The 27,128-nt window shown below is 40.3% G+C and overlaps 1 protein-coding gene across 8 annotated transcripts in view; it reads right to left on the bottom strand.

Annotated features, from left to right (window-relative positions):
- Positions 1 to 27,128, bottom strand: part of LOC145992253 (cytospin-A-like) — a 274,095-nt gene that overhangs the window by 15,592 nt on the left and 231,375 nt on the right. For all 8 annotated transcript variants that reach the window (XM_083128616.1, XM_083128617.1, XM_083128618.1 and 5 more), the window contains 6 exons: positions 8,129 to 8,314; positions 7,270 to 7,424; positions 6,260 to 6,503; positions 5,212 to 5,478; positions 2,961 to 3,149; positions 346 to 615 (listed from right to left, as the gene is read on the bottom strand). In XM_083128616.1, coding sequence (XP_082984742.1) covers positions 346 to 615; positions 2,961 to 3,149; positions 5,212 to 5,478; positions 6,260 to 6,503; positions 7,270 to 7,424; positions 8,129 to 8,314 — 1,311 coding nt within the window. The remainder of the gene's footprint in view (positions 1 to 345; positions 616 to 2,960; positions 3,150 to 5,211; positions 5,479 to 6,259; positions 6,504 to 7,269; positions 7,425 to 8,128; positions 8,315 to 27,128) is intronic.

The raw sequence follows: 27,128 nt of genomic DNA on the forward strand, positions 1-27,128 counted from the left end.
AGCCCTAAAAATTATCCAACTCAGTGTTTGCATCTTCAGATATCATTCGACTGACATCTGGACATCACACATTCTTGATAAGCCTGCATTTGATTGGTCATCTTCAAAGGACACAAGCCAATTGTCACTTCAGTGTGACAAGTCATTAGCCCAGTCTAGTTCAGTGCACTTACCGATGTAATGCAGTATAACCGATGTGCCAATTACAATTTCCATCGGTCTTCTGCATGGTAGCCAGATGCTCTACCAGGTTAGCTAGCGAGGCTCTTAGTGCAGCAAACTAGACAGGGCTATTAGCAATTCTCCCTCCTTTTGCCTATTCAGCAGCCAGAGCAACCAACTGACCTCTTCCTTCCGCAGCCTCTGCTCCTCCCTGAGGTCCCTCTCCAGCTCCTCGCACTGCTGCTCCTTCTCCAGAAGGTTCCTCTGGCTCTCCGACAGGTGGGCCTTCAGCTGCCGCTTGTCCTCCAGGTGGTGCTGGCACTGGAGCTGCAGCTCTGCCACCGAGTCCTGCAGATGCTGCACTTCCTCTGCCAACATCTGCTTGTCCTTCTGCACTTGGCTCATCTGGTACTCAAGGTCGCTCAGAGCAGACTTCGCATTGTTGCGGGCCACCTGGAAAGAACAGAACTGGAACTGTGAGTTTACGATTTGACATGGTAAATGTCAAAATGAATCCCAAGACTTGTAAAGCATACTTTTCTATGTTCTATTAATACCATGACTGGTCATTGTCACCGGGTAGGAACCTAAAAAATTACACACACTGGTAAACTAAGCACATTTTAAACATTATAAGAGTATAGTTGTCACGTATTTACTTGTAACAACAGGATGGTTACTCCAGCAACAAAGTACAAGTTTCCCAGGATAATTTTTCCAAATTTAAAGCCTAAATTTTTCTGTCCATTATATCTATTAGGGATGGAACATTAATCGGTACTCTATCGGTATGGGCCGATATAGGCATATCAGTGAATTACTGACCAATCTGATATATCTATATAAATTAATAATTTAGGTAAAAATTCTGCCATTTTGTTAATTTTTATGGATAATCTCCATGCCCTTCTTTGTAAAAAAAAAAAAAAAAAAAGTAAATGTCTAAATATGCAACTTCTTTTGCCCTGCAGCCACCTGGAACCCAACATTTACTAAGGTCGTCAATGATCCATTCAGGTTCTTCAAGGGCCATTTGGTATCTTATATCGGTATCAACCAAAATTTCATATCGGCCAATCCCTAATTTCTATATTAAAATTTGGTTATTTAGTGTCACTTCTTATTAGGTTAATTCTGACAATGACAAACAAGAATTATATGGAACAGATGAAAGAATTAACACAATGAAACAGCCATTCACTTGACCCAATTTGAACCCACCCAATCAGCTCAGTCACTAATGCTGCACCCATGGACGTCCACAGGATTTTTTCCAGGGGGAGCAAGAGAGGCATATTTTCCCCTATAATAGTGAAGTGTCCTTAAAAAAAAATCAGTCAAATTATCATGCATCTTCCACGAATTTTTCATAATTAACACAAATTACTGAAATGAAATTGTGTGAAATAGATAATTCTTAGGAGGACATTCATTTTCCAGCCACCCCCTCCCCTTTCCGGACCTCCATTCCTTTCTTTTTTGAGAATATTAATTGCAAAAATATCTCTAACTCAATCTACATATTTAAAACTAAATTTTTCAGGCTTTTTTTATAGTTTATTTGGCCAGTTTCCACCATTTTTTTCAAATCTAATTTTCCACACCTACTCAAGGAATTTCAATTACATTTCTAGACATCCTGTAATCTAAATGCACTGGCTCCAGGCACACGAGGGACCATAGTTTCAACATTTATTTTTTATTTTGTTCCAGTTAGCATATGTTGCAGCAACCTACAGGTAGCAAATATGTTTAGGAAGGAATGTTGAGCAGTTTAACAATTTCTGATTGTGTCAGGTTTTTGAATATTTTCAAGAAATTCCCTGGTTTTCCAGATCATTAAGAACTTTGCCAGTGTACATACTTTTACAGTTTGAGATTTTGTGCTATACACTAGGCTACTAGTATCAACAGATACAAATTGAAAACGTAGGTTCAAATTTAATTATAAATAAATGCAGTGGAACCCCGATTTTACATTCCTTGAGATTACATTTTCCAGCATTACATTCAATCTTGATGGAACCAACATAGTAAAATGTTATAAAATCTTCACCGATTTTACACTTTCCTGCATTTTAAGTTTTTACATCTGAAAAATGTAAAATCGAGGTTCCACTGTATCAATAAATAGCAATGTTTGAATATCCTGTAAATTATGCACTGGCAACTACTTTGCGAAGAAAAATGGATTTTGTAAATAATTATGTTAAATTAAGAACATTATGAAGCACAAAACTGGCAGATTGATATGGTAATAGATTCAATTAAAACTACATTTTTAAATTTATATATATATATATATATATATATATAAAAAAGGTAAAGTGCTCCCCTGTGCATAGCACCACGCTATGAAGGCGTATAGGGGGTGTGGGGGTAACGCCGCACATTCTTGATCCGGTCGTGAATGGGGTGATGTGATCAGCATCACGCCCCTGACCGCCTTTACCCCCCAGGGTTTCCCCCAGGTACCCATGTTATTCGACGCTGGGTGGGTGCTGGGGCCACTTCCATCGTTAGAAAAGTTCCCGGATTTGAACCAGCCGGGGATAGAACCCGGGACCTTTAGCATGGTAGTCAGATGCGTTACCGACTATATATATATTCTTCATAATATACCAGCAATGGTATTGGTATCAGATCAAAGTGGTATTGTCTCAGCCTAATTAAAACTTTGCACAATGTAACAAAAATAAATAAAAAACATAGCCTCTATGCACAGTCAACTTCCAATGTTTTTAAAAAACACAAACTTCAGACATTCTCAAGACCAGCTTCTGCCATCGACACACTACCTTGCACTCCTGCTGCAGGGAGGACACCTGCTCCTTGAGGCGAGTCGTCTCGCACTGGCTCCGAGCGAGCTGGTCCTGTAGAGACGCAGCCTTCAGATCCAAGGCATCCTTCTCCTTCCTCACGTTGTCCAGCAGCTCATCCATCTCAGACTTGTCTCCAAGCTCCCTGGCTTGCTCCAACTCTTCAATCTGCAAATACAGACGATCGTGATGGACGACAAAACAGAACAAAAGAAATGATACATAAATTAATGTAATAGGGTCCTTCCATACAATTCTAGCAACTGAAGAAACATGTACCAATTTTGGAATAAGTAGGTGGATTTTTCAACACATATCAACAGCATTTAATAAATGTCCACCATATGTGAAATTAGCCCCTTCGCTGAAAATATGAACTGAAGATAGAGCATAAACTACCTTAGCTTCTTCACAAATCAATAATTTTTCTTGTATGTACGCATTGCTTGCATTGTAGAATTATTTCTCTTGTAGTCTACGGTTCTAACAAGCATAACAACACAGTTTCTTTGTAGTGAAATACTTCTTCACAGATTAACTAAAACATGAAAAAGCAGTAATGTAATAACATTAAAAACTAAACTTTTATTGTGTAAACGGGTGTGGATCCATGGGGAGGGTGATGCAAGTGACTGACCCTCCCAATTGCCAGGCTTTTGGATATATTATTGTCTAGTATTTTTGAAGACTCAAATGTTCTGTCTTTTATCACTAAGTTTAATAGGTACAAGAATATTTTTTTAAGTTTCATGGAAGTCCACTTTATACTCATGATAGGGTAATCGGAACTGCACCTACAGTTTAAATTTGGACCCGATCCACTGTGCAACGTGCCTCAAGAGGGAATTGAACCTGAAACCCCTTGAGAAAATAGGTTTTTGTTTACTTCATTTATTCACTTTACTCCTCAAATCTGATCATTCAGTTTAATGTGGCAATGCACGGAATTATGGTAAGATGCAATAATAACCAACTATTTCAGCTCTGTAGCTCTATTTTCGCAAAACAATGCTCTAATCTACAGAACATGGAACTCAGCGTTGTTCCTGTTCAGTATGTTATATTGTTTATGTAAAACCGTGAAAAGTGTAGTTAGAAACAATTCTTGGTAAGGTTGACAAATTGACATCTTGCAAACAGTAACTTCAACTCTAATAATAATTAGGGCTGAGTCGATACCGGAAAGTATCGGTTCCAATTTATTTACAGATACCAGTACTTGATCTTTCATGGGGCGGGGTCTGCAGAAATACAGCATGAAACTTTCCCAGAATCTAATTATCCTGGAAAGTATGCACAATTCGAACTTACTTTCTATTTTGCACCAATTTTGCGGTAAAAAAATGTTTTTTTTTATTACATAACATGTATTCTGATGTAATTCTTGAATATTTTAAAGCAAAATTCTTGGTAAATTGAAGCACATAATTGAAGTAGAATACTTACTGATATCAATCAATATTTTGAACAACTTTCAATTATTGCAATTTTCAAGTATCTGTATCGGATCAGCCCTAATAATAAAAATACACAATTGATATTAATCTTTCTCAGGAGTGAATAAAGTAGTTTAGACACTAAGTACACTACAGTCCCGTTTAACCGAATCGCTAAAAAAAGCAGTTACTTGTGCACGACTGTTTTACGTGGGAGAACAGATGAAGCACTTTTGTCTTTGTTTTGGTCTAACAGTTTGTTATCAAAGAGTAAGTTCAATGTTACAATGCTTTGACTGTACTCACCCACTCCCGCATCTCCATCTATTTTTAGCATGCATACTGTGCTGTACGCTCAAGGACAAGAGACACCTGCCAGTTGAGATTTGTAATTTAGTTTGGTGCACCTGAAATCTGTTCAGTGAGTGAAACTTTTTTGGTGATCGGCAGTGATTATGGCGGAAAAGAGAATTGCATTTTGTACCAGACCCTTAATGTTACTGAAATTCATGTTCTTGAGTTAAATGACTACGAATTATTGTAAGCTATTTGTTTATGCTTACAAATGTACTGTATATCAAAATACTGTACTATATAACAAAAAAACTGTATTCCGGTTTAACTGAATTTTCTTTCAACCGAAGCACTATCGGTTCCATCAAATTCGGTTAAACGGGACTGTAGAGTAGTTTTTAAATTCTAGCAAGAACCTGACAACACAATCTGTCCACATTTATATAAATAATATTTAAAAAAAAAAAAAAAATGAGTGTAAAGACAATTTTTCTCCTCACCTTTGCCCGAGCATTATCCAGCAGGGTGGAGAGCCTGCTGATCTCAATGTGTCGAGATGAGCTCTCTTCACGAGCCAAGGCCAGCTCCTGGTCCAGCTGCTTTCTCTCGGCATGCGTCGCATCCACCGTGGATTCAAGGAGCCTGACACGGTCCTGCAGGTTGACCAGCTCGTGGACCTTCCCCTCCGTAGAGTCCCGGAATTCCTGGAGATGAGCATTTAACTCTTCCTGTTTTAGAAGAAGCATCTCTCGCTCTTCCTGGCCACTCTGCAACGATCACACAGGATATTACAACATACAAGATATACTACAATGCACAAGTCTATATTTCCCTTCTTACATGCATGAACACTGCACTTATGCACTCTGTGGGTGCTGAGAAGACTGGGTTCAATCAGTCAGTCAGTCAACATGACAAAGAATGATGATTAACCTAATGAAAACACCCATGCGTTCCTTGAAGCTTGAACCCAGGATATTTTTAGGGCAAGATATACGTGAGGCCGAAACACGCCCTCTCAATAAAGACGATATTATTATTATTATTATTATTATATGAGCCCACCACTTAGAGCATTTGACCACAGACAAAACAATTTAATCGAAATTTCACTGGAAATCTTTCAGAATTGTCCATATGCAATTTTAAAGAAAAAAGAAAATCAGGTGAAAATAGTGGTAGTAATGAAAGTGTCATTGCTGTAGTTATCTCTCATTCTAAAATGGAATCTGCTGATGTGTGTATCAAGTCTATAGTTATTACTCAGGGCCAACATCAAAACTTTGGATCTCCCACCAGAATAAAATTTGGGCCATCATACACTGAAGGTGAGAGAACTAACTATTTCACTAAGGAGCTCCAGTAAAAATATTTACTCCAACATATTAATTTATTTCAAAAAGCATGAAAGAGATTAAGAGTGAGGGTAGAACGTAAATGACAATAGGGCTAGATCAGCAACCAGAAAGCGATGCTAGAATCATTGGCTGACAAACCAAGCAACAACTTTCCAATCAGAGGGGAAAAAAACAAAAACATATCATTTACCTTGAGAAGATCCACCAGTTTCTGCTCCCGGTCAGGGCACGGAGGGTCTCCCTCCTTAAGCAGAAGCTGCTGGAGGGTGTTCACACGTCCACGTGTGTCTTCCAGCTTCTCAGTCTGCCGGCAGAGCGACTCCAGCAGCACAGCCTTCTCATCCGTGAGTCGCTCGTTGTCCTGTTGGAGCTCTGTTAGCTGCGTCTGAAGATCTGCCAGCTCCTGCAGAGTTGCCTGCAGTTCCTCGTTTGTACTGCGTTAGGAAGAGCAACAACAATTACTTACCGTTAAAAAAAACTTCTTAGCTCATGTGCCAGCAACATTATTGTTAAACAACATACAAACTGGCCAAGCTTTGACTCCATCTCTGAGTCATCATCAGGACTGGTCAAGAGATGGCGAAGACGTGGTTGAAGTTCAGATGATGCAAATATCATTCACGTCTTCGCCATCCCTCAACCAGCCCTGATGATGACTCCCGAGATTGAGTCAAATAAAGGCTCAGACAAACATTTCTCATATTGTGCTGTTTATTTTCCTTGTGTTGTATTAAAAGAACACTCATTTACTTCCCCTAAAAATTCCACTTATGTTAAATTAACTGATTGCATTCATTCATACTTAGTTCTTTCTGACACTTCTAGCTAACCACTAAGATGCGGATGAGCGATGAAGGGACACTCGCAATGATCCCTAGTGCCATATCATTCTATGCTAACCATTCCTCCACAGAGGTCAGTATTATGTTAAATTAAAATCAAATTCTGAGAACCTCATCAGTGTGGTTATATCTGGCAAATTTGTCACGAACTCACATGGTGACCTGCTTCCAAGCACACTGTGGTCAAGAGAGAACACTACAGCATGATGCAACATCAGCTACAAATTCAGTGTTCGAACCAACTATTCCACTAGCACCATACAATCGATAATGTCCAATTAACACTGCCTGCTAATGTAGAACCATCGTCTCTCTAACATTTAGAGAATTATTAAAAATATATGATGTGTTTTCATACCTGTAATGAGTCTCTTCCATCTGAAGAATGCGGTCCTGCAAACAGGCCACAGAGACTTCGCTCAGGCTGCTGCTGGACTGTTTGTCCCATTCTGGGGTGGGACAAGATGCATCCACTGTGTCACCAAGTTCTACTTCTGTGTGTGGTGACATTTCCTTAAAAAAAATAAAAGTTAAAAAATAATCAAGACACTTGAAAGAAGCGTGCTTGCACAAATTTATTAAAATAAGCTAACATATTTGATGCACAACTACGTTATTTCTCTATAATTTACCACCACAAAAATAATCTATAAAGCTCTACAGGAGATAAATTTCAAGGTAAAGATACATTTATCTAGAAACACATTTTGGGGAGGATTCCAAACCAAGTGTGTTAGAAATAATAATAATGTACATGTTAATATTAATACATTAATATAATGTATAGGTTACTTATAATATGTAAAAAGACTTAATAATAATACAGATATAACCACATGTATTCATTATTACGCTTCTGTGGTTAACTCACCATTTTTTAAATAAAAACTGTCCTGGCAAGGCAATTAATGTTATTCAATAAATATTTAATTCTTTATCTTTATAAGAAAAAGTTGTTAGATCCAGTTGACGAAAAGAAAAGTTACTAATTAATATGTTAAGCATATTATTATAAGTAAGAGTGTGCATAAATCTTCTTTGGTACTGTCAAATGATCTCAATCTAATTCTTGAATTCCAGTAAGTTTGGCGGAAAGAAATAATCCTCGATTATACACAAGTATACTTTCGTTATTTAATTTTAGTGGTTAAGTTTTTGTAAGGGGGGGGGGGTGTCCGGACCCCTAAATATGTCCTTGAAGGTAACAGAGCACTTACATGTCCAAGGATGCTCGGCGGGGCAGAGGAAGGGTGTCGTCGCAGGAGCAGCTCTTTCTCGGCGTCGGAGAGGGGAGAGCCCTCTGGGTGCTGGGAACTCAACTCCTTCAGTCTACTCCTCAGGGCCTTGTTCTCTGCCGTCAGCTGGTGCAGTCGCTCCTCCAGTTCTTCGCATTGTTGCTGGTCCTGGAAGAAGAGAGCGTTCGTGTAACAGCGCATGAATTGAGCAACTTTAAGTGCACATGCACTTGCAGTGTGCGATTTAACGGGGAGATGCCCGGGATTTATCCCCCTCAAAGAAAATAGAATTGAAAGCATACCGTATCTTAACTATGCAACAAAAACAATTGAAAAATCATTCGTGGCTAGTAATGGTCCGGAAGTGCAACCTCGTGGAAGTGGATGAAAGGACACCATTCGGTAACAGACCAACCTCATCGAGCTAACAAATGGCTGCTTTCCACTTTCGTTTTCATGGCGTAGTGATATTTTACATGTACGAAAGTGTTCCACAAGAAACTTGTCGGAAGGTTAGATTGATGTTAAGTTCGAACTTGGCAATAGACATTTGGTTAAATTTTAGGTGTTATTAGTTCGATAACTCTTTCTATATGAGTTTGGGTTTTCTGAGAATGTAAATATAGTAGTGTTTCTAAATTACACATAGTCATCATAAAATTTAATGACGTAGGTTAGAATCAATATTCTAAGGTGCTTAGAACCGCAAGGCAATAGAGTTTACAGACTTAAAATATATACAAATCTGCTGTAAACTCTTCGAAGAAATTTCATCTGAACGCGATTCACTAATCCTACAACAGGCCGTTACGGAACTACTTTTGTGGTGTCGCCAGTGGAAACTTGAATTAAATCCCCAGAAATGCTCCTGCCTCACAATTTCCTTAAACAAGAACAAAGTGCTCTCTTTCTATACTCTCGAAAACAGTCCCATAAAAAGGTTTCCTCTCAAAAAGATCTGTGTGTTATCATCGACGCAAAGCTAAACTTCAATGAGCACATTACATGTACTACTAAACGAGCCATGCGTCTCCTTGCTTGGCATTCTGTATACGTTCCATGAAATCCAAAACCAACCAGCCATTAGCATATTTTTCAAATCCTTTATCTCTCCCATTCTTGAATACTGCTCTCGCATCTGGACTATGGCTTCTAAAACTAATCTTTCCAGACTTGATTCTGTACTTAGCTGTTTCCTCGCCATTGCTCGCCATACAACACCTTCTCAGACAGCTCCATAAATATTTTGAACATCCAGTCACCACACACGTGTCACGAACTAGCATATATGAACTTTTTGCATAAAATCATTAATGGCAAAATTAAAACCGAATTCCTTGTCAACCAATTTCATCTACGAGTACCCGCACGGCCAATCCGCAACATAAAGCTCTCACATTCCCGCTACAAGGCTCTGTCTCCTACAGCGGTTTGTTTACCATAGGCTCCCCCACTTATATAATAACCTGCCTGTAAATGTAGATATTTTCTTGTCAGAACACAGTTTCCGACAATCACTAAGAATGTACATGTAACAATTTATTTTTCTTTTGTCTGCCATCTTGTATTGTCTTGTTCTTTAAATTATTTTTCTTGTTGCTACAGTTTCAGTATAAAATTGTCTTTCAGTACTGTATCTGAAACTAAGTAAATAAATACATAAAAAATAATAATTTGCACACTGTGTACTCGAGCATTGAATAAATCCTACTGAACCTTAAGATTACATGCCAAGTGAACGAATAAAAACTTCTAATTTCACTTTTTTAAAAAAGTTTAGGTCTACCATAAGGTAGTTCAGATCAAACTTTACTTTCACGAGTATCAAAGTTCATTACAGTTACCCTCAAGGTGGGTGTCGTCGAGATATCGCATGTGTAGTCTCACAGTGTAGGCCAAGCTATGACCACAAAAAAGTTTCCATTGTAGCAAATTCATTGGAAATGGATAAAGAAAAATAACACGCACAATGGTGCGCTTTCATTCTCTCAAAACAAAATACTATTTGTCTAGTGTGTCTCTGTGTGATGTTGCTCATACAAAAGGTTGACTGGAACAATAGTGTGCAGGCAGGGAATGCAATGTAAATAAATGAGTGAATAAAGTGGATATTTTTCCAAGAAAACGAACTCATACTGACGGCAGTTTTTGTTTCACCTGTTTATACTGTTTGTGTATGAATATTATGGAATGAACGCAAATATCTTCATTAAATGTGCGTGTGTTTGTATAATTAAATATATGAACCACAAACTCTCAACATACATGAAGTAAGTTTGTCGAATTTGCCAGCCTCCGTGGTGGATTAATTCGCACAGCGAGCTACGACGCCAAGGGTCCCGGGCTCAAATCCCGGCCAGGGTGGGAGTGTTCTTTGTCCCTTCATCAATTTCATTCCACTAATCTCATCCTCATTGTTGCGATTAGCGAAAAGTGGCAGAAAAGCGAAGTAAAATAAAATCATCTCATTTCTCTAAATAATGAGGTCGGCGCTATTGGCAGTTATTTGTTGACTTACGAACTCTTACTTTGTAATAATACACTCATGTTATGCGTCCTAAGCTGCAATGTAAACGTGTAGTATGTGCGAAAGGAGGCTAAAAAATCGTTCCTACACAAATACATTTTAAATGTCCCAACTGTACCGTTTAACGAAGTTAACAGTGCAATCATTGCCCCTTTTCATTCTAGGATCAGAAGAGTTAATAAAAAGATGTGGAAATGGGGACACAATAAGTGAAGCTGATAGCTTCAACGTCCACCCACGCGTTCCGATGTCGTCAGCTGTTAGGTGATAATGCGGCCTTGCAGACGTTGCAATTCACGGCACGTTCGCTTCAAGGTTGGGGTGTAGGAAGCAAACAGCTTGGTAGTAAACCTTCCCAACAGCTCTTATCAAGAGCCGAGGCTTCAATAGATGAAGAGACGCTACAGTCGTCAGATGGTCGAACGAAGAAAATTTGCATTACAATCTTTTCGTGGTGGGAAATGCACAGCCAAGTTCAAAGCTGTGTAGCCCCACAGTCATTCATTTTGTTTTCAGCTTCCAAAACTGTCCGTAAAGCAGAGGTTCTCTTCCTAACCACCCAGTACAAGGCCTTCCCATGTACAGACACTCAAAATGTAATATAATAGGCGTGTTTCACCTACGTTACCAACTGTTGCATTGTTGGTTCGAGCAGCCATGATTGATGCCAGTTCTTGTAAGCATACGGAATTCAAGCGGTAGTGAGGTACTAACACAGACATTCGTGATTTAAAAGAAACGTGCAGTTGGTGCAAATGAACGCTACGTGGTGGATATTTCCTCGCAAACGACAAATAAAACTGGCCGGAAACATGGCGGCTGTGCGCGTCCTTACGTCACATGAAACCCACCTATAGAGAAGGAAAATAGGGATGATACAGTACTGAATGACCATTTTATACTGAAACTAACAGCCGGAAGAGAACAACAAAAAATTAATACAATATGGCACAGAAAAAATTAACAACTCTCAGATACTGTGTTGTGGTAAGAAAATGTCAGCATTTAGAGGCAGGAGAAGCCGAAGAAAAGAGGACGATAGACTGTTGTACAGAGCATTGTACTGACATTCGCTACGAGACACTGCGGCAAGCTGTCCGGCATCAGCGCTTGTCTTTCCCGGTGAACGGGTCAGCGACAGTCGCTAGAGTCGGCTATTAAAATTTCAGTTTTCATATTGTGTACTAACCTTGACTACAGAAGCTGTTGAAAATTATGTCCCTCTGCTGCAACACATTCCTGGCATCTCCGAAGGAAATTGCCATTTACACGTGCAAGTTAGTCTACTGTAATTCTCCCGATTTCTCGTACAATACTCTCTTTTAACTCACGGATGGTGTGCGGATAGTCTTTGTATACTTTATTTCCCCATTTTTCTTTCCACTTTTATTCAGAACTGACCCTGTTACTCAACTTTTTTACGAGGTTTAATATAAGCGACTGTCGCGGACACGTTCACATGGAAAGACAAGCGCTGATACCGGGTCGCTTGCCGCCGAGTCTCGTAGCGAATGTCAGGGAATGTAGAAGGGAGAGCCTTTTAGGGGGATTGCGAAAGAGTTTTAAGTTGCGGGTTGGTAGTGTGGGTACGCTTATATTATATTGACTGATTTGAAATTTGGTTTTAATTTTACCATTGATGATTTACTATTCTTTGAATTTGACTGTTTAATCTTTCAGAATGTGTTCCAACTTCCGCTGCTTGTCTAATACGTAAAAGTACCCCGCCTCTCTGGGAATTGTGCGAGTGTTCAATTCAAGTGCCATCATCGAACGTTCAGAGTTGAGAGCCAAGTGTAAACTACGGAATCGTAGATTCATCTCATCAATCATCCTCATCGCCCTTAATTAACCTAAGAGGAAAAAAGTGACGTCAAAGAACCAAATACAATGTGTACCTTCCAGTACACAAGATAAATGTTACTTCGCAACAGGTTAATAAAACTGGAAACAAAATGCACTCACTTGCTTTCAATTGTCACTTCGTTAACTTCTCCCTGCATTGACTGTAAACAATAGCGTTAATTCAGAAAATTCACAGCGTGTTCAATTTTTAATTCCCGGAGCTAACAAATAAGGAAAACACATTGAGCAGTGTCGTATGGTGCCCACGGAGGAGGGGCTTCGATAGGCTGTGTTCCCCACTGGAACAGATTTCCTTTTAAAATACGATACAACCTCGAGACAGGTTATCCCGGGCGGAAACGACATTATTCCTGTATCCAAGTGATAATACAATGCAAATAGATAAGATATAAATTACAAACACCAAGACCTTGATACTGAATCTTCAACTAGGACTAAAACAAGTAGAAAATAATTACATATTACTCGTCATACTACACCGCATTCAAGGGGCGGACTGCATATTCATTTGGGTGGAGTTAACATAAGACTTGGGTTCGCCCAGCTTTTAAAAAGCTACGAACTTGCAACCCACGGAGTGGATGATTTAGGCGACATTTTCTTAGAAATCCTAATCCAATAACAAGTGAAAAAAAGTAAGACCTGTCACAGCGGCCACATTTTAGAACTCGAGATGATTGGTTGAGTCACGTGCGCGTTCTTGGGTTTTGACAAATATAAACCAAAGTATATTTTGCCCAACACAGAACTATCTGTCATTTAGTAACGCGAGAAACTGTCACGTTTAGTAACGTTCGCTCACTTGTATTAATGTTGTACAAAGATCGCAGTTTATTATGAACTTTGCACCAGGCCCGTGATCGTATATGTGGAGCAATGGCGTGCCCAAGAGGGGGGTTGGTGGGGGTCAAAACCTCCCTTTGTCCCAGTATTCCTAAAAAAGGAACGCCAAATCCACGAAAAAATGGCAAAACGAGGGCTAAAATATATGCTATATATATATACACATATATACATATATATATACACACACACATACACACACACACACACATACATACACGTAACTCCCTCCTTTCGAAAATCCTTGGCACGCCACTGTGTCGAGGTACTGTGCTAACAGTTACTCAAATCCTAAATTTATTTGTACCTTTTAGTTATGTCAGATGGTTAGTTGCACATAATATATTTTTTTTACCTAATTTCAGTTCCCATTTTTACATTCTTGTGGCCCTTTTCAAAGCAATTTCCTTCAGTGGATGAACTTTGCATATTGAGGCCCTCGACTGCAGACCCCTCCTCTCCCACCAAACTCCCCTTAAATCCGGGCCTGGCTTGCATACGGAATCGGGAACTTACAGTAGAATAATTTATGCATAATTAGTGGGTGGATTGTGTTAACTTAGGTCAATAACGTTGGACAGTGAATACAATGCTTTAAATAAAATTTTGTTGGCTTAGAAGGAAAAACCTGCCCCCGAATTTCTGTTACTATGAGAATTGCTGACAAAAAAAAGTTATCAAGCTTCCCTTATGAAAAATAAAGTTAAATACGTATCCAGAACACCAAAGTAAACAATTATGGATTACAGTTTACTTACAAATGAACAGTGGTGCCTTTTTAGCTTAACCAGGACAGTGATCAGTAAAGGAAAGTAACAAGACACTGAATCATGTAGTATTAACACGATTTAGTAATTCAAGCGATTTCCTTACATTTGTGACTTCCACGTCACGTCTTAATGCAAGAATGTAAACGTTTAACCAAAAACTATGTCATTGCTTGTGACAATCAGGAAAAACAAAATTAATTGATCACTATATCTACATTAATTCTGTACAAACATTTGGCTTGTTCAGAATGACTGCACTTTGAGTCAAAACCTTATCAATCGTGATGATGTCAGTGGAATGGTGTCCTCAACCAGAGTGAATTCCAGGAAATAGGAAGACCATTACCGGTACAAAATATGCAATGGTAGTGCAAAGGAGTACTTCTGTGTGTGTACTGGCCACAACGATATATTTTTCTCTGGATACTCAAGAGATCTTGAGAGCCGGGTTGTCTACTCAGGCTTGCGTAGATTGGCTACATAACGATTTATCTTTCTAGTTATATTATTGTAGAATAGGGTTTGATTCACAGGATGGGTGATGCGATTTTTTATGTTAGCAGTCCTCCATTTTTCTCATTTGACGTCGCTTTTCTTCGACTTTTGGTTAATCGCCAAGATGAGAATGAGTGATTATATGAAATTGATGAACACCAATGCCAAGGCTGGGGTTCGAGACCAGGACGCTCGCCGGCCTCCGTGACTGACAAGGGAGGTTATCCAAGTGTCCCCCTCAGATTTCCATGAAACTTGGCAGGTGTATAAAAGGGGCCCAAAGGAAGAAATACGTTTTTTTTTGTTTCGGCTAAAAAAAGGTTTTAGGAGCAACCCCCCTAAAATGTCAAGATGATGAGGAATTTAAGTGGGGATCTGACCCCGAAACCACGTAAATATGGCATAGGAAGAACACGCACAGCACAGAACTGTAGAATTGTCGGTACCAAACACAAGTGCTATCGTGAAGGACTTGCTAATAGTTCTGTGCTAATAGTACTGGCAGATACACAAGTGGGACACTTGAGATATGAAGTGCATATCACTGGCAAACACAGCTCTGGGCTGTGTGTGTTCCAATTATATGTGCGTGTTCTTCCTATGCCATATTTACGTGGTTTCGGGGTCAGATCCCCACTTCAATTTCTCCTCATCTGGACATTGGGGGGTTTTGCCCTCTAAAACAGTTTTTTTAGCCGAAACAAAATAACACGTAATTCTTCCTTTGGGCTCCTCTATACACCTGCCAAGTTTCATGGAAATCGGAGGGGGACACTTAGATAACCTCCCTTGTGAGTGGTTAGCACAGCGAGCTACCGAGTTAGGCCTGGGTGCTCTTTGCGAAGTGTCCCTTCATCAATTTCATCAAATCATCACTAATCATCTTTGCGATTAGGCAAAAGTGGCAGAAATGCGAAGTAAAATAAACCCCAGGCGTCGTTGCTGCCTCTGTGTTTTGCCAACCTGAAATATTAATCTACGATTGTCCTTGTATAAGTTGACCACGTTAATCCTCCACACCGACTACAGATTCAGGAGCAGAAGCGCCGATTCACCAGACGAGGGCATCAACCTGGTGGATGTCGCAACGGAAGGTTTCTTACCTGGCCCTTGCAGTTGCCACACGACGGACACGGACGCGGCCATTAGTTCCACCTGCTACGCCACGAAATTGGTTCTCAAAAAATAAACAAAAAACAAAAGAATTGCCTCGCCATTGTTATCTGCAAATAGCTAAATTTAACTGTCTTGGGATTATGGGTGGACAAGGAGCTACAGGCTTCGTCAGCAGAAGCACCGAGCCATCATGAGTCCTTTTCCCTCGCTTATTGCACGTAAGTCAAACACCTTTCCGGTCAAGCGCCGTAAATGCTTTAGTTGTTAGGCTAAATGTAGTGTATTTATGCTAAGAGATTTAAGCCTAACCTAACCACGAAAGCATTCCGCGCTTGCGTCAGAAAATTAAATACGGCGCTTGACCGAGAAGGTGTTTGACTTACGTGCGATGAGTCATACCATAGTTTGACCAAAAGGTTTCATTCACTGTGACGTGAGCTCGGTTCCAGGTGTACGTGATCTCGAATTTCCCATAAAATGTAGTGGTAACGCTGTCGCCTTTTAATCAAGGGATCCCGGGTTCGATACCCGGTGACGGCACATAGTGGTTCGGAACTCACTTTCAACTGTAGGTCCAGTCTCGATTAGACTATTTGTCCATGAAGTGGACATATCAATTTTCCCACTAATATTACTTCATATGTGGCTCTTGGTCTCGCCCAGCCCCGTACTTAGATAATTTGGCGCCATAGGCAGGATTGTAGTCCCCCGCCACACTACTTAGCACAGACATTTTATGTGCGTCTCTCGATATGATCATGGCATTCTTTATATTTATTTCCTACATATTTTGAAATTAGGAATCAAAGAAAAACTCATTAAAAATAATATAGGTTATATTTAAAGATTTATTGTTTGGATTTCAGATTTTTTAAAAAATATATTTAAAAATCACTATTACTACTACTACTATAGGAAACAAAAAATTCCAGCAATGTGTTAACAGAAAAAAAAATCAATGGTGCCCTAGGCTTCAGCCCCCTTAACCTACCCCTCGGTATGGACCTGCAACCTCGGGGAGGTTAAGGTATGAACAAAACCTCTGCCTTCATGGCACTCAGCAATGAACAAAGGAGAGCTTCGTTTTCTTTTACCAACTTCTAAACGAACTTCGTAATTAACATGGGCTATTAGAAGAAAGATAACCAGGTTTACTGTTTAACGAAATAACCACACATTTTTTTTAGACCGTAGATGGTTAGTGGCACAGTTTCAGCTCGAACTTTCAGATATTGCAGACATGCGTTGACTACAATGTAAAAGTTTCATATTCAGATTTTTTAGAAGGAGAACAAGCAAACGACCTGATTGTGTCAACCGCTCGGCCAATGTCAACAAGTTAGTCACCTCGATACGCTTTCTCCCCAGCTGTGGAGGTAAACAAGCAACAGGGAACGTTTCAAAACATCGACTTTGCCCTACAGAGCGCCATGACGAACGCAGAGTCAACCGTCTAAAACATGGAACTTTGGTAAACCTCATTTTGATAAAATCTACTTCACGTTAATCTGGTCTGAAGAGCGACTAGAGCCCCTAACTATACTTAGAATTCCTTCTGGAACGTTTAAGTGGATGTTCGTGGTGTTCTGCTTTCGCTGCTGTAATAAGCTATGTGGCAGCTTAGCCCTATGTTCCGCATTTTTTTTCAAAATAGAAGTAGTTTTCTGAAAAGTCTGTTTTCTTTATAGTTTCAAGTTTCGCCATACGGGTGGAGAATTTGATTTTACACAACAAAACATGTGTAAGTTAGGCCCTCTTTAGACGAAAGCGTTTTCCTCAACATATGTGCCATATGTTAAACATTGTAATCACAAAAGCTAAATGCTTCCGTGTAAAATACTATCGCTATGAGATTTCTGGAAGCATATACATAGATAGCATTTATGCTAGCAAAAATGTTAAAGGCAATGCTTTCGTCTACTCATTATGTTTCTTGTGTTCAACCCAGGAATCTAAGCCTGAGCTCTGATTACAATGTTCAACTCGAGTAATGCAAGTTTGCGGTCTGGCCTTCGCCTGTGTCCTGTTACTCATTTCACCGGTTAACAAATCATCATCATTGCCGAGATTAACCAATGACTTAGTGATGTAAAGTAACGGAAATAGAAAGTGCCAAACAGCTTGTTGCTCCTGTTCTCTCTAAAAGCACACAATTCTCAAGAGTCTGTATACACCAATCGGGAAACATTATTCGGCACATTTCCGATATTGTATTTACGTGTGTGTTCAATAGGTATCGAGAAATGGATACAATTTCCAAAAAGGGTTGAGCCAGAGATGTTTGCGAGCTCATTTGAAATGCATAGAAATGGAAAAGGTCAAATGAACAGAGAGCCTATTCTTCAGCTTAGATAGTTTCGAGGTTAGACCACAATTTTGAAAAAAGCAATTTATCTACAGAAATTGGAGTGGAAACTAAACTATAACCTCAGGTTCAGTTTAGCTAAAAATTACATATTTCACACAATTTCATTTCAGTTACAGTAATTTATGTTAATTATTGTAAGTGCCTTGAAGGAACGTGATAATTTCAGACCGAAGAAGTTTTTTGAGGGGCATCACTATTATGTCCCCCCCCCGATAAAAAATAGCTTGCTTGCCCCTCCCTGGAAAAGATCCGGCTGACGTCCATGTTGTGGGTTATGGATAAACAAACAGTGATTTACCAACGCCCTACTAGCACCCCCAATTCTTCACAAAAGCAAATTTAAGGTCATTTTGGCGCTAAATTTAATATTACACCCACTTGTCAATAGAAAATTCTGGACAAACCCCTAGCACACACATACACGCATGTGAAACCTCCGTTACTGCCACGTGTGGGTTCTCCGTCCAAACATAAAAAGCCCACGGGATGAAATCTCCAGTCAGCATATGAGGGGGGGGGACACTTAGAGCCACTAATCACGGGAGATGAAAGGTCGCCGTGACGGCCTCCGACCTTCCTTCCGCCAAGGAACACTGTGCCCATTGTGCTGAGGCAGCTGATAAGTAGCTGACAAGTTCAAAGCTCCCTGCTCGTCCAGAGAATGACTACACTTATACATTTCGAATTTCTTCATCGGCAGATACGTCGCGCAACCAAAACGGGACAACAAATTCTTCGTTGTTCAATCTTCAGCAAAAGCCACGATATATCATTTCATCTGGAAATGTTACACTTCTTGGAGTTCCGAGATAAGATTTTTCAGAAATGCAAACCAGGGCAGCCTCGTACGTGCAACCACTATTTAGTGCTTCCGCAGAATTATTTTTTTCGTTTCCTTACTCTGAATTGACTTTTCTGCTGCTCTGAGGGAAGTGTAAGAGGCGGGTTTTCGGAAGGCACTCAAATGTCAGTAACGAGTTTGGTTATACTTTTTGGTAAACAAACAAATTTGGTACCCCTAACTAAATTTGATAATTCTAGCCTTCTTAAACCCGAAGGTTTATGGCTGCAGCAACAAGTCTTCCAACTGTCCCTATCCTGGGCAAGATCAATCCAATCTTTTCCACCCTTACCGATTTCCTTTAGGTCCATCTCAACGTTGTCCCTCCATCTTCGTCTTGGCCTTCCTACAGGTCTCTCACCATCAGGTTTCCCAACAAGAATCCTGTAAACTCTTCTTTCCTCTTCCATTCGTGCCCCATGGCCTGTCCACCTAACTCTTCAGGATTTATTTATTATAATGATACCTGGACACGAATACATATCATGCATTCAAAATTATGCAACCTTCTCCACTCACCTGTCTCCTCATCCCTTTTTGATAAATTTGAAAAAATTGACCAAATTATTTGGCGAATAAGCAAATGTACACGATAACTAATAGAATTTATTCGTTGCCTATTTCAACATATTTTTGGATGCCATATTATCTTTTTTTTTTTTTGGTTATTCCAAATGAACTTACTTTCTCTATATACATCTTGGAAAACGCCTAGCACTACAGCCAGCACAATCTTCCGTGGGCATGTGTTTTGAGTCTTGGCACCATGAATTTTACCTAATCAACATTCATACTCAATCACGATCAGCCCAGAGTGTCACAGAAGCGACGTACAGTCACGGTCACTTCTGGATTGTAATGATCCCATTGAAAGTCAGTGGGGTTGATACAACATAGAAGCGTCCTTTACTGAGAACCATTATCTTGAGTAATTGGGACGATGAAGAACGAATAGCTGAGAACGGACATGCAAAGGAACACCTATATCCATGCCATGACTAATCCCGATTATTCGGTATCGAATTCGTGAGTCGACGACTGAACGCACTTTCCACCGAGACTGCTTCTAATTATGCTCCAAATAAAAGAAAGGCACTCATACCTGTGATAAGGTTTAAGTACGGTTGCTATATTTCATAAGTGAAAATCCAGGAGAACGCCTGGGAGGGGGCGGGGGTGAACCGACAAAGCAGTATGTGTGTACGCCATAATTATTAGACTATACACTGAAATTGACATAACGTTCCAAAGACGGTAAAGTATTGCAGAAACCATATCTACGAACGCGAAGAAAAGGAAGACAGGATTTTGCATCAAGTCACAGCAATTTTCAGAACTATATGTTCAAGCTTACATAATAGATTCGTGTACAGGAATGTAAATAACGAAATTCATGAAAGTATAATGTTAATCATTTCTGCTTTCCCATCCTATTCCGGGTCATTAGTGCGCCCCGAAGAAACTTTTCGGGACACTGGGACAACTATTCCGGGACTGTCCCGGCGAATCCGGGACGTATAGAAACTCTACGTATGAGAAATATTCGCAAATTCTGTCTAAATATAAATTTAGGAAGTGAGCAGTGACAACAGCAGGAGAGAGGTTCGAAGTTACGGTCACGGCTCTTGATAAAAACAGAAATGTTGTTGGCGCCAAAGCGACGAGAAACAAAGAACATCGGTTATCAGCCTGACTTTCGACCCTCGGTTCTTCAGCGTTATCCCAGGAGCAGGCAGAGCTCAAAGCGAAACAACCAACGCCTGCCTATCGGGATCCAATCCCTTTGATGGCTGCTGCAGGCGCTATCAGTCAATCGCTTCCAATTTGACACGCACCCAGGAGAAAGAAAAGGCTCATCCGATTAAGTGAGCTGATACACAACAGACGCTGTGGCTTCCCACCAACGGAAGCAACAAGGGATTCGGATTCTCACAGGGGCGACTACCCTGTTGCTGAATCGTGATGTTGCAGCCACAAGAAAGGTCTACACTCTTCTCAAATCGAGATGAATATGAGACATTCATCTGGTTCAATACTTTGGGTACATTTTCACATCAACCAAAATCACTTTTTCAGGGAGGGCATCCACCTGGTTATTTATAGATAGGTAAGGTAAAGTACCCCGTGCATATAGATAGCACCATATTTCTGGGATGTGGGGGTAGGGCACCACACATTCTCGATATCGGCAATTTTGGAGGTGATGTGGTCAGCACCACGCTCCGGCCGCCTTTACCCCCACCCCAAGGTTGATTTGGGGCTGGGCGAACCCCCGAACCGCTTTATGCGGGGAGAAGGTGCGAAAAATTACAACCTTAGATAACTCTCCCCGGGAATCGAACCTGGGTCTCCTGCGTGGCAGTCAAGACGCCCTGCCGACTAGACCACCGCTGCTCTCGACATAAAATACATAGCCTTTTCTATTCCTTTGTTATTATTATTCGAAGAATATATTTGTTTTCACAACTGCACAAAATGTATATGTGTGTGTAGACAGACGGCTCTGCTCGCACATAAGAAACCTACTAGGCAAGAGAGGAAGGAGGGAGCGAAAAAGAAAAAGCGAGACACAGAACAGTGAGGTAGAACACACATATGTACTTGTATTTCAGTTTCTCATTACACGTCTCCTTTCAACTTTTCTGGTTGAACAGACATAATAGAAGCAGCGTCTGTTCGGCTCACTCGAATTTCGCATTCCAAGTCCCCTGTCTTTATGTCACGTAACGTCAGCCGCTGTTTACAGGTTCCAGTCGTACCAGACGGCCGACCACATGCTTGACCACCACAGAGAAGAAAAACTGACCTCAATCGGCGACCTCCTTGCACGCAAAGTGGGTTTCCGTGCTTCGAGAATTGGTCGCAGAAGAAGGCAATAAAAAGTGCCTCCAAGTCGTGGCACAGGCGACCAATTAGAACCTTTCGACTTCACTTTTGAAGATGGAGTTTCTCATAGCTGTCTCAGTCGCGTTGATTGCTGTCGCGTGACTGACAGCTTCACTTGCTACAGTTATACCTCTCGGGCTAAACCTAGAAATGGGGAAATCGTTCAGATTCGTTTTCAAAGACAAATCTTCCACACACAGGGGCGCCCCATGGGGGAAACGAGGGGATGCTTGAGCAACCCTTGCATTCGGGTCGGCACCCTCTTCTGCACCCTAATTAACAAATAATGACCAAAATGAAAAGAATAAATATAGCCTATATGGAAGCAATACAGGTCTGAAGAAGACCCTGATACAGTAAAACCTCGTTAATACGGACTAAGTTGACCGGTTTAACGGAAGTCCGGATTAACTTAAATAACCTAAAAGAACAGCAGAAAGTGCATTAAAACTAAGTTTATAGCAACAAAACACGTTTATTATGGTGTATTTAAAGGACATAGGCCTAAATACACTAAACAGTACAAAGTCTGCGGGAAACAGAATATCATCAGTGCTCGACTTCCTTTTCTTTGGGAAGTTCTCTTGTTTACTTCTAGCCACATTTAAAACCTTGCATTCTGCTTTTTTTATTTTGCCCGTCAGGATTAAGCTAAGTCCGGATTAACGAGGTTTTACTGTATAGGGTAGAAACACAACGTGTAAAGTGTTTTTAGTTTATAAAACTGCCTTCGTCAGCACCTGTAGTGCTTTTAAATGTGGAAACAAGGCTTAACATTGTTACCATGAAAGCAAGTTTACTACAGTATATATTCCAATATACGTACAATACGATAGGCAAGTCAAAATTGTAATGCACTCACGATTAGCTTCTGTGTAACATAACTTGGTTTTTTAGTACTATTAGAAAACAATTATTTTAAAGCAGTAATGTGCACTATTTTTTTAATGTTTTATGCAGATAGTCGCTTTTATCAACAAAATAAGTTTTCCTTTGTGATTGTTACTTTTTCACCTATATTTTGCTTATAGGCCTACACTATTAGTGTATAATTACTCCTCTTAGTTTATGGATGTTGTATACGATTCGCCCTGGGGCTTGCGCCGTGGAAGTTTTTCCATAGTTCTGGATCTTACGGACACAGCAACACGATTGTGGTTTATACAAATCTTTTAATGTGGTTAACTATCCTACAATGACGATAACACGTTTGCACACAAACTGATGAATCACAAATGCCTAAATCCAAGTAGGCTGATATAAAGTGAAATGTTTATCTTGCTGCTGCGAGCCGACATGAACCATGTCATTGCCATCGCTCTCCCAGAATGTCGTGTTCTAACGAGTAAGTTCCCAGCGGGAGAAAAACAAAACAAATGAGGCACAGAAAGCACATACATTGAATCTTAAACAGTTGTTATAAGCATTTTAACACGTTTATTGATGACCTTTTCGGGAGAACATATGTTTCCTTCGTCGGACACATTTGTGACTTGGCTAGTGTATCTGTAACTGCTAATTTTTAGTAACCTCCCCCTCTTTCAATTTCGGAAATAGTGGAGGTGATGTACTCAGCCTCACGCTGGAGCCGAGGCCGGGTGAATCTAGAGCCGCTTTTGTGCAGCTACAGTGTCGAAAAATCCCTGCCTAAAGATCACTCGCGCCGGGAATCGAACCCATCTCTTACTTGGCCCTTCCGACTGGACAACCGCGGCCGTTCATGTTTAAACTATACTCTTGATGTCATCGGATATGTCCGGCAAAGTTCCAAGCTTTGTCTTCTAGCCGTGGTACATCAGGGCCAGGCGGTGTCTCAAAAGACTGTTCCGAATCCTGATCAATATTCCAAGTCCGGCTTCCAGACCGCCACGTCTTGTAGCACTGGACAACTGCCCACGAGATCACAATGATGTTAGCAATATTCCCGGCACATTCCACAATGTCCCATTGTCTTCAAGAGATACGCAGCACCGCGCACATCGACGTGCGTAATGGAACGGTGTCGTCTTTACTCACAAGGGTCTCTTCAAGACATCAAAGAACTTGCTGCATCCATTTTCTTGGAAAAAGCACACCCTGTGACACAGTCGCACGCTTAAAGAATAATATAATCCCCTTCTTCAAAGCTCACGGCTCAATGAGGAATCCTTTGCGTCCCAAGCGCATCAAACTTCCCTTTATGAGGAACACATGTTATCGACGCCAACATTAAATTGTCCTTTGTTCTTCTACAAAACTCTTACACTGCTGTGCAAAAAAATATATCTTGCTTTCACCCTGAAGCGATCTCTAGAACGTTAGATTCCTCAACTAGACTTCGCTTTTTGTACCACTTTTGGCTAATTTGCGAACATGAGGATAAGTGGTAAAGAATCAACAGAGATTTACTCCACTAGTGGCAATCTATCATATTTAAATTGCTGTTTTGGATTTGGATAAGGATTATGTTAGAATCAATTGCGAACTTCAGATATCGAGATGCTAAAAATAGCAACATAATTTGCTAGCAATACTTTTGCACATTCATGATTGATGAATGGACACTCACAAACATCCATGCCCAGGCCGGGATTCGAACCAGAGACCCCTGGCATCGTAGCGCGATGTGCTAACCACTCCGCCACGGGGGCCGGCGGCTGCGGGTTGGAAATTGAGTCGAAGTTCCAGGTTCAAACAAGCCAGGATTTGGATGCCAGAGGCTCGCGACATGCACATACCTAAACTCTGTGCCGGCAATCTCTGGAGCAAGCGAAGGAAAACAAGTGTGCGCAGGTAGCGACTCGGGAGGGCTCGACCAATTAGGGAGGGGAGGTGAGAGCATGGAGTGGAAACTGCGGCTGCCTCTATCAGCCGTTTGCAGTAATACACTGCTTCGTTCCGTCCACTCGTCCCCCTTCTATAACGGGACCTTGCTCCGCAGATTCCCGAGACAGAATGTACAGTCACGGACACTGCTGGGTTGTAATGATTCCATTGAAAGTCAATGTATTCACTACAACCCAGAAGTGTCCGTGACTGTACAAGTATATACATACATCCACATCAACATTGGGACTACTGTTAATTACTTTCTGAAGTGAGTAACCGTAACTTGATATCTCAACCCTCTTTCAGGTAGCAAGAAACTAAAATAACAGTTTGCTGTACGTTTCAACTATAAGAATGATTTGTTAAAAAATATAAACAAAACTTTAATCTTTGTTAGGAGGAAACGTTTTGACTCTCGTATTTTTTGTTGCAAGTACAATTTACTCTGGCTCTTCGTGTGTGTGTGTGTGTGTGTGTGTGTGTGTATGTATTTTCAGTTAACAAGTTACTTTTTGAGCAAAGCTCTTTTCATACGCATTTCTCAGATTCCTTTGTAAATTAACTCCCCTCCCCCCCAAAAAAAAACAAAAAAAAACTGGCCGAGTTCGAATTCCCTTTCGGAGAGAAAGTGGGCAAAGCAAGTGGCTCGACTGAAGACAAGAGGAAATGACTCTCATAATGAAAAGAATGAGATTTGCACAGCGCAGAAACATACGAAAAGATTGAATTTTTATTCCGGATAAAAAGAAAAGAAACTTGCCATTCCCCTTCCACCCTTCAGCGACCACATAGCAGGAAAAATAAAATTAAAAGAGGCTGCAGTCATCGTGTGCAAGCAGCAACACGCTTCCAAGAACTGTCGCAGCTCCCATTGCTTATGTGGACCGCACATGGCCGTAAAACATTTTACGACTCCCGATGCGTGTTTAGGCAGCCGCCTTCTGCATTCCCACTTCTTACTGGGCCATTCGCTTCCATTACAAGGAAAAATCCCTTCGACCTCTTTCCGATATGCGAGATCTCTTACAATTCGACTCCTTACGCTGCAGAAAGAGACTTGCTCAGTTTATTTATCGTCATTCGACAACATTCAGTAATTACTAAAGTTCGAATTTTCATGCAGGCAAAAATGCGATATATGTAAATAAACATTTAGAATAAATCAATTATGCAGTGGCGTGCTCAGGGGAGGGGGGTCATAACTCCCCCTTGGCCAATATGTCTAAAAAATGTATACGTAACCCTCCTCTTTAGAAAATCCTGGGCACGCCACTGACAGCAGGGAAATATATTAAAATATATAACTTGTAATTTTCAGTGACTTCCATCATTCCTGTCATATTACCAACATTAAAAAAATATTATTCTAAATTAATTATTTTCACGTCTAGGGCTTGCTGCTTCAATCATTGAAATTACTGATTTTTTTGGAGAAATCATTTTCAATTATTTTTTGGCAAACACACAAAAAATATATCTGCATTACTTAATGAAAACTAGAGAATTGGTGCAAATATCTCATTTTATATATATAAAGATATGTATGCCAAACTGAAAATATGTTATCCGCCTCAAAATATGTGACAAGGATTTCGTGTATATCGTTCGTAACATCGAGATTCCCGACATATGCCACTTTTGATTGGCTACACAAAAAGGGGGAAAATATGTACTAACATAATAGAGGCCTTAGTAATTACAGTTTGACAATGTGAAACATCACACCTTTCTCGTAACATTTTCCAAAACGTGATATTACATGGATAATGTTCGATGATGGGAGCGAGGAGCAGCAAACGGTTGCTAAGCGGAGATGTCTTCCTCGAGGTGAGGGGAAAGGGAGGGGTGCAGCTGTTTGGAGCTTCTGGCTGGAGGAAGAAAGCGAAGCTCATTGCAAGTGACGTAGGAGCATTATGCAAAGCAGGACGAAGGTTGGCTCAGAGCTGGCGTGAAGATCGCATTGGTTACGGAATCGCCTACATGACCTCCGACAGGTGATCGTGGGGAATTTCAAAGTAATTAGAGGGACTTTTGTGAATCAAGTAAGCTGGAGGCCAATAGCTATATGTGTGTAATCCTTCCTCTCGATTTAATGTTTAAAAAGTAACAATTTGCGTCTCAGATTTCGTAAAATATATTATCTACCAAAATTTCTTTATTTTGGGCTTTGTTGTTCTATGGTTTGACATGGAAAAGTTTAGCAGGTCCAAATCATTTCCATTGGTTTAGTAAAAACTTTGCACTAATTGTATAATGAAATAAACATCTCAAAATTAATCAAGACGATGGTTGAAAATGTTCGAAATTTATGTTAATATAAAGTAAATGTTTTGAATATAAAACGTTAACGTAATGAAGTTCATTGTACTAAAAATATATTAAGGTTTCGAAAAAAAGTTCTTGTTCATAGTTTTGAAATGATTATTAATAAATATACGTAACAACGACAATGAAAGTACAAC

The sequence above is a fragment of the Lepisma saccharinum genome, chromosome 9, assembly GCF_977018435.1.
Source record: "Lepisma saccharinum chromosome 9, izLepSacc3.1, whole genome shotgun sequence".
Taxonomy (NCBI): domain Eukaryota; kingdom Metazoa; phylum Arthropoda; class Insecta; order Zygentoma; family Lepismatidae; genus Lepisma; species Lepisma saccharinum.